Source organism: Scleropages formosus, chromosome 11 (genome assembly GCF_900964775.1).
Source record: "Scleropages formosus chromosome 11, fSclFor1.1, whole genome shotgun sequence".
Taxonomy (NCBI): Eukaryota; Metazoa; Chordata; class Actinopteri; order Osteoglossiformes; family Osteoglossidae; genus Scleropages; species Scleropages formosus.
Genome location: NC_041816.1, coordinates 28,471,096 through 28,489,368, shown reverse-complemented (window position 1 = coordinate 28,489,368; position 18,273 = coordinate 28,471,096). Strand labels below are relative to the sequence as shown.

Genomic DNA, 18,273 nt, shown 5'->3' with positions numbered 1-18,273 from the left:
GCTGCATTTTGAAAAAAATGTTCAGTTCTTACAGGTATCACTCACTTCCTTTAACTGCTTGTCCTGGTCAGGGTTGTGAGTGTCTGGAGCCTATCCCAGAATCGCTGTGTGCCGGACTAGGAGGGGTACAACTACGATTGGATATCGGGATGGTAGCTACACACATTCACACACTACAGGCAGGTTAGAGTCATCAACTCACCTGAAACGTGTCTTTGGACTGCGGGAGGAAACCCACACAGACACAAGGGGAACATGCAAACTCCGCAATCGGAGCTGGACTCAAACCCGCACCCAAGCGGCACTGCGCTCGTCTACAGCTGTCACTTGTCCCCGTGTATTTTTTGAATTCCTACACACGGTAATGACTGAGGTAATAGTACCCGATGACAGGTAGTACATTAACAGTCAGGGAAGAAATATCTGCTTTGAATACTTTTATTCACCGGCTGCTGTCTTGAAACACTCCTCCATGTTCCACTTCAGTTTCTTTTTCTGGTGTGTCACTGAACCCTCAAGGACATGAATGTCAACTTCATGACAGCCAGTTTTGGCCAAACCTTGTTTTACAAATTTTTATTTTACCTGCCTTCCCCCCTCTTCAGGTGTCTAGCAGAGCCTCTCTGCACTCTCCTTTCCACACCTGAGTCTTTCAACAGCTAGTTCACTGTCTGTAGTCGTTTCATATTATTATTATTATTATTAATGCAGTATTTTTAATAATATTTCCAATTATTACCGAAGCCGAATCACAAAACACTCTGCACCTCGTGCCGGCTTATCCACAGCTTTGGATCGCGATTTTTACGTCACCACATGTTTTATATTCTCCACTCTACACATTAATCATTAATGGGTACGTTTTTAAACTACGACACATTTGTCAAGTAAAGTGAGAATAACGTTCACTTCACTTAGAAACTTGCGCCATTATTTTAAAGCCACAGACCGGAAGTGCCTTCCCGCCCCAAACACGAGAACATCCAGGACACGTGACCCCCAGTTACGATGGAAGTCGAGCGGACGTCGTCAGCGGAGCTCGCGCTGCAATTTGGACTTCGGACTCGTGCGCAGAAAAAGTGTCGCTCGCGCTCCGGTCGCCGTGTTGGTGTTGCTCTGCGGTGGTAAGTTCGTCTCACGGGCCTTTTAAATAGTAACATTTAATGTTTAACACATCTTACTAAAATGTAGTGACTTCTCTTCATTTACACAGTATTCACAGCGAGGTGCAAGTCAAGAATAAAACAAAGTGCGCTAGTTCATAGAGTCACAACATTGCTTAAGTGCCGTGAGAGAGTGTGACGTCACCGCGTAACTCAACATACGTTACTGTGGCAGCATATAGAATTGGTAGAAAATCTGAAGGTTAATTCTGACAGGTAACGCCACGCAAATTAATATCATGGAGCAAAAAAGAGGTCAGGAAGAACTGAGTCTGAAAGAGTGGAGTTTGAAAACTCTTTTTGAGATACCGAGGGATTCAGCAGTTGTGAGGGGCAGAGGGAGGCCGTTCAGAGCCACATTGGTGCCAGAAGTGAAAACCTTTGACGTTTTGACGTTGGTCCACCGAGGTGGAGGAGCACAGCAGTCTGGTGGGGGTGTAGAGAGCGATCAGATGTTTGGACAGCAGATCTGTTGATGGTTTCGTAGGTCATAATCGGAGTGTTACGCTGAATACAGGCAGCTACAGGAAGCCATTGGAGAGCGACGAGCAGGGGGATATATGGAAACGCTTTGGTAGGTGAAACACAGCTCAGCAGCGTTTTGTATCAGCTGGAGAACTTTCATGGAGGTTTGATATTAACATTTATTTGGATCAGCTGGAGCTGTGTTAATGTGTTAATTGTCAAAAAATCACAATAATGAATCCAGACACTTATGGTTAATGGCTGGTAGAGCCACCTCATTTGAAATGTGCAGAAAAGATTTTTTTTTTTTTTTTGGCAAACCAATAGTTATAAATTAATTTTCGGGGTGCCTACAATGAGTGTGTCTCCTGTTCTGTGGCTAGAATGTAGACCGGCGTCCTCTTTACCCTGTATACTGTACTGTTACAGTCCTTTTCCATCCTCCATGCCTGCCTGAACAGATGATACGCAGCCCAAGCAAACAGTAAAGTCATACAATTGATATAAAAATTATGAGAGGCATGTTTCTACATTACTGTGTCTTTAATTTCCATTAATTAATGTGCCACATCCACATGTCATGCATTTGTGATATTATCAGTAGTGTAATAACCTGTCAGGTATTGCAGAACAAAAAATAGCAGACTTCCTTGAACTTGGCTGGGGTGTCATGTCAGATTTATTCTATTTCATTTATTCTGTAAGCCAGCTCAAGTGTTACATTAAAATTTTTTTAATACTCAGTATTTACATTGTGGGGGGCATGGTGGGTTGGACCGGGTCCTGCTCTCCGGTGGGTCTGGGGTTCGAGTCCCGCTTGGGGTGCCTTGCGACAAACTGGCGTCCCGTCCTGGGTGTGTCCCCTCCCCCTCCAGCCTTGTGCCCTGAGTTGCCGGGTTAGGCTCTGGTTCCCCGTGACCCCGTATAGGACAAGCGGTTTCAGACAATGTGTGTGTGTGTGTGTGTGTGTGTGTGTGTGTGTGTGTATTTACATTGTTTTAAAGGAACAGGACTAATCTGTTTTGACAGATGAGTAATAAGGCTTACGGTGGCAAACTTAAAACAGATGCCTGCTTGTGTTACAGTATATTTTATTTCTATACATTTCGCAATTCCCCCTTTTCCTAGGCAATGTTGAAGTGTGTAGCCAGGTCTCTGCTGATGAATTACGCCACTGGGAGGAGGATGATGTCCCAAGGCAACCTAGCAGGAAAGATCGCCATAGTGACTGCATCAACAGATGGGTATATTTGCACTTATTTAGTTCCAAAGCGACTTACCCTCTTTTTCAAATTAGTCAATTATTGTATTTTTTTTTACTGTATCAATTCAGGTTCAGTACCTTGTGTAAGGGTACTACAGCAGGAGGTGGGATTCGAACCTGGGTCCTTTGAGCTCATAGGCAGTAGCACTGATCTTTACCTGCTACTGATACTGCTGTATGGTTTAGTTTTACATTTATTCATTTAGCTGACACTTTTCTCCAAAGCGTCTTACGATGTTAATCTACTTAGAATTAACCAATCATTTATACATCTACTGGAGCAATTTAGGGTAAGTACCGTGCTCAGAAGGTTATACTATGCTTATACTCTTTTCAAAGTATACATTTTAAAGAGGTGTGCAGAGTTAACGTTGAGTGTGCCATCTTGTACTCCATTAATCAAGCTGTGGGAAATTCACAGTACTTCTGCCGTTTTACTCTTTGTTTGCAGTATAGGGTTAGCTGCAGCGCGAGCCTTAGGACAGAGAGGGGCTCATGTGGTGGTGAGCAGCCGGCGCAAGGAGAACGTTGACAAAGCCGTGTCTCTACTGCAGGCTGAGAACATACAAGTCACAGGCACTACATGCAACGTGGGAAAGAGGGAGGACAGAGAAAGACTGGTGAACATGGTAAAAGTATTGACTCTTGCTGCACTTGAATATTTCCACACTGGACTTTAATGCACTGGAAGAGTAGGTGAATACACTACAGTTTATCGCAGTAGCACTGCATGAAGAGATGACTGTTTCATTGTGTACATGGCTACCTAACTTTGGAACTATGGAGCTGCAGTGTTAGCTTGAGCAGCTTCCCCCACAAAACCGAAACGTGGTCATTGTGACTTGAGCAATGATGGATACGGTGCAAAACATGTATATTTATCTGACGCTTTTCTCCAAGCAGTGTAGTTTAATGTACCAGCGATTAGGCCACCCTGCATCAGTTTTGCTGACTGAAGACTACATTTTTTTCTCCTAATTTTGGGGCACTGAATCCAAAAACAACAGCCGTTTTTGCCTAGCATGTCAGTCCCCCCCCCCCCCCCCCCCACACAATTTATAACGTGTGTTTTTTTTTTTTTTTTTTTACCAACATTAACCACTGTGAGAGCAACAATCAAAAGTTTCTCTCCACATCAGACTCTCCCTTGTGTCCCCTTTGCATGGGGGACAACATGGGCAGTGCCAGAAGAAAGTGCATACATGAGCCTGAAAATATTTCATACTATTTTCAAATCATTTGTTTATTTAGGGATGTGACAGAGCTGATCAAAATCCACAACTGTCAAATTTAAACTAATTCGTACAGATGCGAATGCGGTTTTTCATACAAATTAAAATGGAAAGTATCATTTTTACTAATCCCATGCATATATTATCAATTCAAAGATAAAAAGAGATTTGCTTTCAACTTTACGCATAGGAGTAATTTTCCTTTTCAGCAATTCAAAACAAAAACATTGGTTTATGCTCAAATTAAATATTAGCAAGAATATAAGCATTCTTTTATATCACTATTTCCACTTAAATGTGAAACATGCTGCAAATTCTTATGCTGTGCAAAAGACCACAGTAACATACATGGTATGCAACATGTTATAAAATTTGAATAATAGATTTCACTGTGTAATTGATATACAAATATATGCACAAATCACTGAGTAGTGATTTGCATAAAAGGTATAGTGGTGCACATGTAGTAGTGTAAAGTCATTCATTATCACAGTCTCTCTCAAGGGCGCCTACACTTGTGAACGACGACGGATATACAGGCAGTCCCTGAGTTACGTACATCCGATTTACGTACAACCCATACTTGCAGACCACCCCCTTACTAACCAGAAGTTGTTTGTTTTTTTTTTTTTTTTTTTTTTTTGGTCGTCACCCTTAAGTAACAATCAAATGAAAACTTCATAATTAAGACTATTATATTAAAAATTCTAGTTACGGTATATACAATGGTTCGTAATAACGAACAAGCGCTACTTTGCAGTGCGCATCAAAACATTGGATGTCTCCAGCGGTTTGTAGGCTTGTGGGCAGGACACATGAGCCCGAGGTAGGACAGAGACTTCTTTTCCTGTTAAGCATCTCATGACTTACTGTATTTGGCTTTCATTTTTTGTTTTTACCCTCCTAACCATGGCACCAAAGTGTAAATTTGATGCAAGTTATGGTGATGCATCCAAGAAAAGGGAAACGATAACGATTGAAACTGAAGAGGAAATAATAAAGCGATTGGAAAAAGGTGAAACGTGATTGGAACAGTAAACATTAAAGTGTCTTTAACGTTTTTTCATACGCGCGCTCACACTTTCCCTCTCTGTCTTTCTCTGAGAGAGCCCTCGACTACAAAAGACACCTCTTCTGCCCAGTTTCGGAATCTCACACCAGACTGAATTTAAAAATGCAAAAAAAATTGACATTTTTTTTCTATATTGTTGTTATTATTGGCCATCTGTCCATCATGATGGGACTCGTGTGGTGCGAAGAAAGTTTTATTTTTGATGAGTCTTTCTGTAGAGTGATGGTCCACTAAGCAGGGGCCGAGCGTATTCCAGTTGCCACGTCTATACTGCTGGAGGCCTTTTGGTTGCTTTCCTATTGACTATTAAAATGTTTCACAGACAGTGGAGCACTGCGGTGGTGTGGACATCCTAGTTTCCAACGCAGCAGTCAACCCCTTTTTTGGCAACATTATGGAGTCTACAGAAGAAGTCTGGGACAAGGTAAGAATTACAAGGGATTTGTGAAGACAGTGTCACCGTTAATATTTATATGTACAAATCAATGTTAGCTGATGGCTCGGTCTGCTCTTCAGATAGAAACCTGTTGTGCATGTGTGTGCGTCTGTCTCTCTCTCTCTCCCCCCTCAGATCCTGGATGTTAATGTCAAGTCAGCATTTCTTTTGACCAAACTGGTGGTGCCTCAGATGGAGAAGAAAGGGTGAGGAGGGTTGGTGAAAAGGCAAGGGTGTCAAGGTGGTGGTAGGAAAACGGTGTGAGAAAATGCAATAAAACAGATTAAATGTGCTCAAGACACAAGAAAAAAAAGGCTGTCTACATAGTAGATGTATGGTCTGTAGCTCAGAAGTACACGTCTGATTGGTTTTTGTTCCAGGGGCGGCTCCATCGTGTTCATTTCTTCAGTTGCTGGATACCAGCCCATGCAGGTGAGGGGAAGCGGGAGAACTGGGTGCTAGGAAGGGTTATGTGTACTTGACCATGGGCTGCAACACGGTGGAATCAACCTTTATTTTTAAAATGTCTATTTTTCTTTCTAAACAGACCTGAGGGTCCAAGCTGCCCAAGTTGTTAGTTTTTCCCACAAGCAACCTTTGTAAAGCTATTTGATAGATACTATTTCTTGTCAGTACTGTGCAGTGAACGTTTGCTTCCACAGGGCCTGGGACCCTACAGCGTCAGTAAGACCGCGCTGCTGGGACTGACCCGCGCTCTTGCCCCAGAACTCGGTCACAGCAACATCCGGGTGAATTGCGTGGCCCCCGGCATTATTAAGACCCGCTTTAGTTCCGCGGTGAGGAGCACCATACCGTTTGCCTTCCTTGTTCAGGGAGCACACCTTACTCCTGCCCACTTAAGCTTCACAGATTTTCAGCTCACGTGCAAATTGTAGCTTCCAAATAATTTTCCTTGACAATGCATGGAGCTCCACATTTGTCACCTGTTTCTGCTGTTGCTTTTTTCATTCAGCTTTGGGAGAATGAAGGCATTATGGAGGAGTTCAACAGACAAATGGCCATCAAAAGGTGACCCTTCACATCAGCCAAACAAAACAAAATGTCAATTTTTATCCTGTGCACAATTTTGTAGCATTATTGTGACAGACTTGTGAAAAGTGATTGACTACTTACTAGTGCTGTTTGTTGTAGTTTAGTCTTGGTTGTTCACCATTGAGCCAGACTGTGAGGAGATTAGTGCTGGCAACTATGGTGACAGCTGTGCCATTGCAGGATTGGACAACCAGATGAAGTGGGCAGAGTCATTGCTTTCTTGTGTTCTGATGATGCCTCCTACCTGACGGGGGAGACCATCACCGTGACGGGAGGAATGGGCACCAGACTCTGAGGTCATGATGCAGGACACAGGAGGAGCAAACATTTTAACCCAAACCTCCTTGAGGAGAAGCCAAGTTCAGGTAGTTGCCTGCCATTCCCAAATTGTTGGTTCTTCAGGGGGTGGAGATAATGGTAACCAAACCAGGTTGTTGAGAACCAAAGGGGAACCTTCAGATAAAATTAGCTAAAAAGATCACTGTTGTTGAAACGTGAACATGTCCACAGCATTACAAATGCAGACCTCATGTAATTCGTGATATCATGTATCTCTAATAAAGTGCTGTACTCTACTTCCCTGTTTCTGTCTCCTAATCACCAATATTGTATCCTGTTCCAGACTCTTCTGTACTGGTTTCTGCAGCCACAGAAAATTGTTAAACTGATACTGCAAGAGGGGTAACTAGGGCTGTAAAGCAGGGTGTTTCAAGCAGAACTCCATTAGTCGTATGTGTTACAGAAAAAGGCAGTCCAGGGACTCGTGCTTCTTGAAGACAAACGTCTCTGAATATTGTTGTAGCTAAGCTTATGGAGGCTCCTTTCAACGGCAAGGTAGCACAAGAAGCCAGACCAGGTTAGGTGAAGTAAAGCTGGTGAACCAACAGAAAAGGACCCACCTTTTTAAATTACTTTATTGTAGGGAAAAAAAGCTATTAGATAGTTAAATATTTAAAAAGTGCTTGTGGAAGGTTATTTCCATGATAGTTTAAAAGATGTGAACTCAGTCTCAATATTACAAAAATACTGTAAATAAAATACTGAAGACTGACCAGCCTTGGGATGAGGTGCAGGATTTGGATTGTACTCTCCAAGTGAAACCCTATTGTTCCTCTAAAAAAAAGTGCACAGATTGTGTTGTCCTGACACTACTGAGTGACACATAGGGAAGGAGGTAATATCTGGGGTGGGATTCAGCTGCTCATCTGAGGCTGTGGTTGACAGACAGACTTGGCTTCCAGAACTCTCTGAGTGTGGGGACATAGGTGTTATGCTTTGTCCTGTAGTATCGCTTCAGAAACAGCTGTGGATACAGGGAAAGAAGTTATGACTTCCAAAACACCAACAGACTCCACTTCTCAAACCAGACAACACATCAGTTTCTTTAACTTGCATAGAGCTGTCTGATGCTGCAGAAATAACGGGAGAGATTGTTAAACATGGTACTTGCCCGTCCTTTGAAATTCTTTGTGCTCTCATCTTCAGAATCAAACACAATATCATCCTCTTCTGGAGTCCTGACAGCCCTGCCTAAGGAAGAGAAAGTTAGAGCCACATGTATAGCATGACTGTACATCACTGAACAATAGTTATTACAGCGTATATAGAGACAGTACATAAACCTTACGAGAATATTACTACAGGACCTTAGGTCCTCAGTTTACAACATAATTCAACTAGTGTTTGTTACAATGAATCAAAGCTGCACAGTACAGTCCTCTACACATGTATTAATTAGGTTCCAATGAAACCCCGGATGAACATAAATCAAATACTCCAACACTTCCAATTATTATCAATAACAGCTTGTTAAATGCAAGTGGTCTGGAGGCTATCCAAGAAACCAGGAACAGGGTACAAGGCAGGGTACACCCTGGACAGAACAGTCAATTTTTATCTTCAAACTGCATTAAAATTAAGCCGAATTTAAACTTAGTGAAATTAAAAATTCAATTGCACAACTTCCTATGCCATCTCGACAGCTCGCCGATTCATCACAAACTCAACGTCCATCAGTTTCTGGCCACTTTTCATTTTTCTTTATGTATGAAATCAGCAAGAGCAATAGTGCAGACGTTCCTCATCTTGTTTACAAGTAAGGTCTGTCAAAATTTTGGATATACCTATAACAAATAAAACAGTTTCATTTTAATGTTTGTATTAACGTCACGTTAAAATTAAGACTAGTTTAAAATGACAGAAAATATTTAAAAACCACACACTATCCACAAACTTCTATTCTATGCCAGTTATTGACCGATACATCCCATCAACACTGATCGCAAACACACACTGACGTGAGCTGTAAACACGGCAGAACCTAATTTAGCCATACACAAGACATTAATACTGCGGTAAGAGAACACGATTTACCTCTGCTTTGACTCCGCTGGGAAAAGGCAGGCGATGCGCTCAAAGTTAGCAGGGAGTCGGCACAGTTCCTATTGTGCATGACAACAGTATTTGCACATTACAAGAACAGGGACAACATAACCACAAACAGACCTTTATTGGAGCAATGTTAAACTGCAGTACAAGCATAAGTGCGCTGGAGTTTTCTCATTCCACTTCCTTACTCTTTATCAAATGACTCCAGCAACTGCTTCCTGGGCATCACCGTTCTATTCCTACGCCTCTGCTGTTGGGCCACCGCTTGTTCCTTGCACTCTGGTGAGCCCCTGTCCTTTTTCTCTGGAGATGCTGCACTGTGACATCTGTCGCCAGGTAGACAAAGGAGTGACCGCACGGGGATGGAGGTGTCCGAGAGGCTGAGCTGGCGGATCACGACCCGTGGCTGGTGACTCATGCAGCAAGCGATCAGAGACAAGCGCTCCTCCTCACCCAGCTGTTGGTGCTGTTGAGGGACAGGGGTTTCAGGCAGTACTCCCCTCTTCTTCTGTTGCCCATTAACTGCATCACCCTGCTCCTCTTGCTCAGCATTCGTGTCATCACCACTGCTAAAGCTACTTCTAACATCATCATCACTATAGTCATGATTGCTATTATCTCCGTCATTATCTTCCTCGTCTTGTTCTCGCTTTCTTTTGAGTCTTTGATGTTTTTTTTGTTGAATTTCCCCTCCTTCCATCATCTTCCCCAAACCATCATCTTCTTCCCCAGTTTTGTCAAAATGTGACCCTGACTTCAGTTTGACCTCTTGGTCACCCGAACTGTCAATAACACTTTGAGACTCTTCACCTGCCCCTCTGGCTGTTCTTTGGGCACCACCTGACATCCTGTCTGCTGAGACTGTGTTAGTCAATTCCACGCGTTTCATCTGTTCCATCACAGGCTGGACAGGGGAACCAGCATCAGCGCCATATTTGTCACTGGACAACATTAAGGCTTTTGTGCAACTGTCTGTGAGCTGGCTGCTGGTTTCGGTCAGCACTTCAGGCCTCTGCACTCTGCCTGAAGGTGGGAGAGACATGGACAAGAGGATGGAGTCTCCCAAAGTAGATGGCAGGTTTCCTGAGGGGTAAAGAGGAAGCAGAGGCAAATATAGGTGGTGCAGAGAATGAAATGGCACAAAATAATGACTAATACGTGTTATAGTGTCTGAATTCTTAAGCTCTGACACAAAAAAGTAAAGTAGATAATACTTCAGTGACAGCAGGCTCAATGCCAGGGACTTGAACAGAACAAGAGGACCACCGCAACTGGCACTACGGAGTGTTATCTGTGCATTCTCCAACAGTGACCTACCAGGTACATCTAGATGTCCGAGACACTTGTGGTGCTGGAGCAGGGATCTTAGCAACTCGGGCTGGGAGACAGACCGCGCGCATTCCTCTAGGACAGCAGGTGAGGAGCTGAGCCATGACACCGTCTGATGAAAAGCCATAATGCACAAATAAACGTGTAACAAAAATGAAACACGTTAATCCGATAAAAGGCATAACAAAACTTCTTAATTTTGCGTGTGCTCAAGATGGTCAAGGCACCACTGAGGGGAACGGTGCTGCATTTTCATACCTGAGCTAGGTCGGGCACAGGCAAAAGCTGATCCAGTCTGGTCAGGAACTCCCACAGCAGCTTCTCCAGAGCCTGCTCAAACTGGGGGCCATATTCTACTGGGAACACCTCCTGGAGATGCAAAGGGAAAGAATGCAGAGGCACAGCAAAACACAGTAGTAATAAAGACAGAAAGACATATGCCATGATGGATGTTAAACTTTAAACAAAACACACAGATGAAAAACTGTTGTGAACATAAATAACCACATGCTTAAGATTCATATTTTGTTCAACTGGTTACACTACTGGATATGACATTCATTCGCTGAGCTATTAAACTACCAACAATTGTTTACCTATTTATACAGCTGTGTAATTTTTACTGGAGCGATTTAGGGTAAATACCTTGCTCAGAGTACTACAGCAGCAGGTGAGATTCAAAGTGGTCAACACAATGCTATTCAGTAGGTATATTACATAAGGATTCAAATTTGAAGCCAAAGTAATGACAAGGCTGTTTAACTTAAACCAAACCAATGGTTAAAAAGTGCATGTTAGGTGGTAATGCACGAGTTATACATTTATTGTAATGGTAACAGACTTACAAATATTCACTCATTTATACCGCTGAGTAACAAGTACATAATAAACTAATCAACCCCAAAATGAGCAGCTCTACCTGGAAAAAATGTTCTCTTTGTGCAGGATCATTCAGGAGTGTCTTTACCAACTCATGGAAGTTGGAGATGGACGTCTCCACCTTGCTGTCTTTCCTCTGGACCACAGTGTAGACGCACAGTAAAGAAGAAAAACAAAGAACAGAGTGTTTCATGGAATAGAGGCCCATTTTAAAATGAAGTTACTGAATATTTTCTGCCAACACATAAGCAGTAATCCATGGGCTGAGGGAGATGCCGAAGTCCGTGGAAGGTCCCCTACATTTTTACGCCGATCAGGAGGGATGGGGTTCTGGATCTGCTCCAGGTGAGGCAGAATGACATGAGGGTCAGGGGGTGTCTGTCCACGACACATCTCAAGAACCAACTGCAAGACAACAACAACTGAATGAAAAATAAGAACTTGATCACTTAAGGAATTTTTTAATTCATGCCACCTGCTTCTTTCTTAGTTTCAAACCCATTTTCATGTGCTCCTTCTGCCTCTTACCCTTGCTTTCAGACCCAAGACCAGTTTGGCCTTGTGTCTCTGGCTCAGCAACTCAGGGACTGTCTCTGAGACTGAGGTCACAAACTCCTCCAGTTTCCCATAATGCAGCACATCTCGTCGTTTCATCACCTGCCACACTGCAGCCGAGACCAGCCGCAAAGGTGGAGCTAAAAGGCGAAGTGAGGAGAGGGGCAGAGCTTCCTCTGGCATTGAAGAAAAACAAGACATTAGTCTTCACTGTATAACTTCTATAAAGCTAACAGACAGACTGGCTAAACACCAAAGCACTATACAGGCATCCCTCAATTGAAGAACCATCTGAAATTTCAGTATCATGGTTCTTTGCTTTTGAAACCCAATTTTTGATTGATAGAATAAAAAGAAATCATTACAATGAAATGTATCCAAAGGTGCAGTAATGTAGCAGCAGTGCACAGTTTTAGCAAGTTGCTCACAATAAACACAACAAGCCCACTGGATCGCTCCTCGGTTTTACTCCTCATCCTCCAAAGAACCAATCAATTAAAAAGGAAAGTGAAAATTACCCCAGAGCAATAACTCCACCCTGGAGTTTTCTGTACCTTGAGGAAGCAAGACAGCAAAGGTAACAGGTGTAATGCACATCTGTATTGTTTTCTGAGATGTCGCTTTTGTAAGGGGAAAAAAAAGCAACTGCTAAATAAACAAATGTAAATGTTTTATATCGTGCTGAAATCAGGGCTTGACATAGAGATGTTATAAATACAGGTGTTTGAATATATTTTAGTGATATTTCAGAAAATTGGTTTGGGGTTTTCAGATAGGTTGGGGATACATTGTTATTATTCCCCTTTAAAATTACCGCAAATACGCTTCTGGCATCTAAAATTTTAAAATCTGCACCAGGAGACATTAATTTAGTAAATCGAGGGACACCTGTGGTGTATGAGTGAGCAACAGTGTACTAAGCACCAGCAGTACAGTAACACTGCAATGGAAGAACCTCAGTGTGGTGCAAGTTTAATAAACTCAGTTAAAAAAAAAAAAAGCACATTTTATTTTACAGCAAAGCAAATAAAAGCCTTGTTTGTCTCAAAATCAGAATAAAAAAAAGCACTTCTGAATGAAAGAACAATAATGTGTATTAGGACAGACAGTGACCTTGTGTTTAGGGCTGCAATTAATACAGTATAGAGATTTCAGGTTGGAATCCCACCTCCTCCCGCAGTGCCTTTGATCAAAGTACTTACCCTCAGCTGACACTGTAAAAAATACCTTGCTGTGTAAATAGTCAATTACTGTGTGTGTGATTAACATAAGTCAACTTAGACAACAGCCAGCCTGGTGGGGCAATAACTGCCTTAATTAAAACCAACAACTATTTCAATTTTATAACTTGACCTTGTTTATGACTTGAAAACCAGAACTCTTAACAGTTTGTTTATTTACTTACTAGAACATGATGATGCGAACTTGGAAGTCCAGTTTTCAACCATGCAGTGAGTGATCATAGAGACACACTGCTTTTTTCACAGCTGTGTTACGTGGGGCTTGACTGCACATTTCTGCTTAGTATTTTTATACCGTAAAGAATAAAGTATCTCTATAAAAAAGGTAAAAACTCGCACTGCTGATGGGAGGGGAGAGAGACGCGTCAGCGAGCGGACGAGAACCCGGTCGACACGACGACAGCCGCCCTGGAGATACGCGTCCTCAGCCCACTTCGGTTCGATGTGTTGTGTTGTGTTACTGTAGTGTAGTGAAGGGAAAGTCAAAGTGAAGTACACACCTGTCCCGTCCTTTGCTACGGCCCGTCGCGTTTCCATGTTGTTGGATCTCTTCTTCGCGTCGCGACTCTTTCTAGTACTACGCGGAAGAAAGAATGATTTTAAAAACGCAGCTGTGTGCTACAATGCCCTACTTCGAATCCGAGCTTATGGAAACAATTGCCACTTTAAACAACAACGGCAAAACAACAAAATCTTTACAAATGACTACAAGAAAAAGAAGCGACACAACAAAAAGAAAACCAACGGCAGTCCCGCCAACAGATATACCGGAAGTGTTGTTTCCAGGCATAGCGTCACTACGCAGAGGTGCATGATGGGATTTGTAGTTTCTTTTTTCCAAATTGAGAGCTGTTTCAGCTTCAGGCAGCTCACTGACCACCCTAAAGGTTGGATTTATTTCATCGAATTTCAGTGACTCTTTTACATGTAACATGCAGATGATAAGAAAATCATGTCTACTCTTAAAAATACAAAACATATATTTAAAAAGTTTTGTTCCACTCTGACACAGCTTAGGACAGGCAGTTCCTAAATCGCTAAGTGTTTGTTGACTGTTTGCTGTATTTCATCATGTGCAGTGTAATTCTTGGTGTTTTATTAAAAATTTTAATTGTCCTCAATCTCCAACTTACTTTGTCAGATGAAGTAAAAGTAAGTGATTCAATATATAACATATCAAAATTAAGTGCAAAATTGCAAGGTATGTACATCATACACACAAGACCTAGGAGACTACATAAATTTTTTAAACCAATGTGATATCTATACTAGTTTGTTGACTGTAAGACTGCTATTGCTGCCACCTCTGTCCTACAACGATCCACCTCCTGCTCCAGTACCCTTATGAAAGGCACTTACCCTAAAATTGCGCTATTACAAATTACCCAGTTGTATAATGGGTAAATCACTGTAGCATAACACTGTAAGCTGCTACTCAGTATGTAAATAATGTGGTAAAATGTTTTAAAACATTGGTACATTTTTGAAAATGTATCTAATAAATAGTTTCTAAAAATGTTAGAAAAAAAAAGAAAATAAAAAGGTAAGCAGGGTTGCCTGCGATGGACACGCAGGGCATTCCGGAGGGACTTTGCTCCACTCTATCTGTGTGTCTGAATCACAGCGGTCAGTCTAAAGTCCTTCGAGAGCCAAAGAGAAGAACATTGCGAACACCACACCATTTCCCTGTGAGAGTGTGAGATCTTGAAAAAGACACGCAGGGGAAAGGAAGAGTCAGAGGAAAACGAAGGATAAATCAATCCTGGAATACAGTACATAGGAATGGAAGCCACCTCATCTCTGATAAAGTAAGTTAAATTACACGTTATGACACCCACTTCATCAAGGGATACAGAGTGCTCTAGGATATATATGTAAGCAGCGTTCTTTTCTGCACAGCTTTATGTTTCTCACTCACTTCCCGGTTCCTCTAGACTTTACTGTGTTTTACCATGTTTTTAAATCCTTTCAGGGGCTCCTCTCTCTCTCTCTCTACCTGACTAAAGGTTGGTACTGGGGGGAAAAAAAGAATATGTCACTGGCGATTAAGATATTTTCCAGTTCAGAGTTGACTGATCACTTTGATTTCTGGTAAATCTTGGCCTATTGGTTCAAGGCCCTGTCATGTAGCATTTTATAAACATGGGGGCTAAATAAAAGTGCCGCTCAGGGAAAAAGGCGAAAATCCAGATGACAAAGTCCAGCTAGCGGTAGTAATTGTGTAAATATGTGTTTAACCCTTTCCGTTCATGTCCACTCTCTCGAACGGTCAGTGTACGTTATTAAAGCGTCGTCGAGTCCACGTTGACTCTGAGATAGTTGCCCACACAAGCAGTATCTCATAAACGGTATCTGATGTCAGAGACGTCTGTCCTCCACTAGTGTCCGTCATCGCTGCGATTCGGTCCATCCGTCTGGCCGCTGCTCGACTCCTTATCTTCCCTTCGGCTTTTCCCAACGTTGTAATGTTTGGTGGGGATCGTGATCTTGGCTCCAGATCTCCAAAGTGTCACATGAGCTTCAGCATATGTAGCGAGTGAAGGAAATCTCCTCTCGCACGATGTCAGGTCCGTGTCGAGGCGTGTGTGGTCGGTCCCCCAAAAGCCCTTCAGGGTGTGCTCCCAAGACAGGGGTTCAAGGAAGGGCGTGACGGCTGGTACCCTGCAGGAGCTCAGAGAGAGGGTAAGTGGCAAGAGTAGAGACTGACTGTACAGCTCTAACCCTGCGATTCACTTGAACCAGATGAAGGACCCAAAAAACTGGACAGGTACAGTTCACATGTGTGATGCCATCATGCTTAGGATTTGATTTTTTTCATTAAACATTTCTCTAAAATCATAACTTATAGCGCCGATTCAGCAGATTGAAAGCAAAGCTTAGTTCACCAGGAAATGGCTGAAACACAAAGCGTTACAAGCGGTTTGTGAGTCACATAAGAAGCACACGCGATGCCTCTCCCACAGGCCGCTCAGGCCCTCTTCCTCTCGGCCGTGTCCCTGTGTCTTGTGTGCGAGGAGGACGGCACCGAGATCGACTCCGACGACTTCCTGCTCGCCCTGCCAGACAACACGGTGCTGATTGCCCTCGAACCAGGACAGACGTGGAGCCCACAAGCAGTGAGAACGTTTGTCACTTAGCATGACTGCGGCTGTGTGCGTGTCCATCTGCTAGTGTGTGGTAGTCAAGAGTGGGTAAAGGTGTCACACGCTGCATACTGTGAGAGACAGAGTGGAAGCTAAACTGCATAGTGCTGCTACACTGCTCTTTTTTGCAAGTGTGTTCAGATCCCTCACAATCCCATTAGGGCTCAAAGAAGGGCGCTCTTCTGTACTCCATGGGAAACAAGAAGCCCCGAACCGGACGCGACATAGCGAGCGTGACCTTTGACCTCTACCGTCTCAACCCGCGTGATGTTTTCGGTTCTCTGAGCGTCAAGGCCACCTTCCAGGGCCTCTACTCGATCAGTGCAGACTTCAAGTGCCTCGGACCAAAGAAGGTGCTCAGGTGAGGAACGTGGGCTGCCGGAGGGTGTCCTGATGACCTCAAGCGCAGCAGGGGCACAATGTGAACCCCCTGGGTGTTCGAGCAAGCACAGGTGTAACTCCTGTGAACACTGTCGCTCTTTTTTTTTGTTGTTGGAAAGTAGGTGTATTTTAGTAGTTAAACTAAAGTAAGTGAGTAGCGCTGCTGTCTCACAGGTCCTGGGTGGTGCGAGAGGATGTGCGTTCAATCCCTGCTCAGTCTGTGTGGAGTTTGCATGGTCTCTGGGTACTCTGGTTTCCTCCCACAGTCCAAAGACATGTCGTTCAAGTTCACCCACAGTGTGTGTGTGTGTTCCACTGATGTATAGATGAGTGACCCAGTGTAAGTAGTGTATCTAGCAGTGTAAGTCACCAGGGTGAATAAGGTGTGTGGGCTGATAACACTACATAGCGTTCATTGGAAGTCACTTTGGAGAAAAGTGTATGCTAAATAAGTAAATAAATGTAAACTGATACGTTGCCATGACGCTGAAGATCTTCGTCACTCTCAGGGCAACACAGTTTGCTAATTTTTTTAGTGTACCACAGAAAGTGATGGTTAACTTGGATAGAGTTTTAATAATAATAAAAATAATGTTTCAGTTCATTTCACGGAATTCAGGTGCCTCTACGAACCCTTTCCTCCCCTCTCCTCTTCTCTTTTTCCCGCCACATTGCAGGGAGGCTCTCCGCGTTGCCTCTACGCTGCTTCAAGCCATAGGACACATGCTGATCACTTCCGCCACGGTGATCCGCCGTATCATCGAGGGAGCCGACGGCTGGCATCCCCCCCACGGCCGGAGCGACTCCAGCATTAGCGAATGCTGGGACTGAGGCCAGGTGTGTCGGTGGGCTGGACAGTGACTCACATTACTAATTCAGGCCAAAGGAAAGTAGCCCCATCCCTGCCACTTACATTGTTTGTGATGGTATTTAACGTCACGTTAAAACTGGATCATGGGAGGCAAATTGAACAGCGTGGCAAAGAATTTTCGCTGTGAGCAAAGTGCTGCTGTTCAAAATCTCAGGATAAGTTCTGCTTCTATACATTTGGGTAATGTTGGCGCATGAAATGTATCTTTAAAATAAAAAAAAAAAGATTTATTTAAATAAACACGTAACACTGATCTCTTCTAGGGCATAAAAACGGGGAAAAATGTATGAAAATGTGATGCACACAATGATTTTCTCATTAAATTGTGCTCACAGCTCTTCTGCGTAGGCTAATTCTACATATATAAACTGTTGAAACATGTTGACGTGTTTTCTGCTGCCCAATAAAAATATGTATCAGTGTTCAACATAATCTGAGCTTCAAGTGCACTCTCCTGAGCAAAAATGTATACAAAATCAGCTTCTACCAAAACTGATTTTTTTTTTTTTTTTTTTTTAAAAAAAAAAAAAAAAACCCTTTCAGTGTAAATAAAGAGTCACTGAATAATAAACATGTTTGCCAGTCCATGTGTGACTGACAGCAGATAGTTTGCAGGAGCCTCCACTGTGATCCAATGAACAAAACAGCAAATAAACGAACGAAACAACGAACGAACAAATGATCCAACAAAAGAACCAATGAATAAACCAAGGAACAAATGAAGAAACCAACTGATGACCCCCCCCCCCCGCCACCCTTTCCCACTCACTCACCGTAACCACTGGTCCTGGTCAGGGTCAC

The 18,273-nt window shown here is 43.0% G+C and overlaps 3 protein-coding genes across 3 annotated transcripts; 2 read left to right on the top strand and 1 right to left on the bottom strand.

Moving 5' to 3' along the window:
* The first annotated feature begins 1,005 nt into the window (after nt 1–1,005).
* On the top strand, nt 1,006–7,260 carry dhrs4 (dehydrogenase/reductase (SDR family) member 4). Its single transcript, XM_018748121.2, has 9 exons — nt 1,006–1,124; nt 2,757–2,872; nt 3,344–3,521; nt 5,519–5,620; nt 5,768–5,838; nt 6,013–6,064; nt 6,295–6,429; nt 6,606–6,661; nt 6,866–7,260. The coding sequence occupies exons 2-9, from the start codon at nt 2,760–2,762 to the stop codon at nt 6,978–6,980; spliced, it is 822 nt and encodes a 273-aa protein (XP_018603637.1). The 5' UTR covers nt 1,006–1,124; nt 2,757–2,759; the 3' UTR covers nt 6,981–7,260.
* A 353-nt stretch (nt 7,261–7,613) lies between these two features.
* Nucleotides 7,614–12,122, bottom strand: tinf2 (TERF1 (TRF1)-interacting nuclear factor 2). The gene is made up of 9 exons (XM_029255952.1): nt 11,810–12,122; nt 11,582–11,686; nt 11,322–11,417; nt 10,661–10,771; nt 10,391–10,514; nt 9,262–10,156; nt 9,059–9,126; nt 8,136–8,215; nt 7,614–7,988 (listed from the first exon to the last, which is right to left on the bottom strand). The coding sequence occupies exons 1-9, from the start codon at nt 12,035–12,037 to the stop codon at nt 7,887–7,889; spliced, it is 1,809 nt and encodes a 602-aa protein (XP_029111785.1). The 5' UTR covers nt 12,038–12,122; the 3' UTR covers nt 7,614–7,886.
* A 1,766-nt stretch (nt 12,123–13,888) lies between these two features.
* On the top strand, nt 13,889–17,904 carry cideb (cell death inducing DFFA like effector b). The gene is made up of 6 exons (XM_018748120.2): nt 13,889–13,964; nt 14,702–14,885; nt 15,645–15,759; nt 16,041–16,193; nt 16,382–16,581; nt 17,279–17,904. Exons 2-6 carry the CDS (start codon nt 14,860–14,862, stop codon nt 17,430–17,432), a joined length of 648 nt encoding a protein of 215 aa, XP_018603636.1. The 5' UTR covers nt 13,889–13,964; nt 14,702–14,859; the 3' UTR covers nt 17,433–17,904.
* Nucleotides 17,905–18,273: the final 369 nt, after the last annotated feature.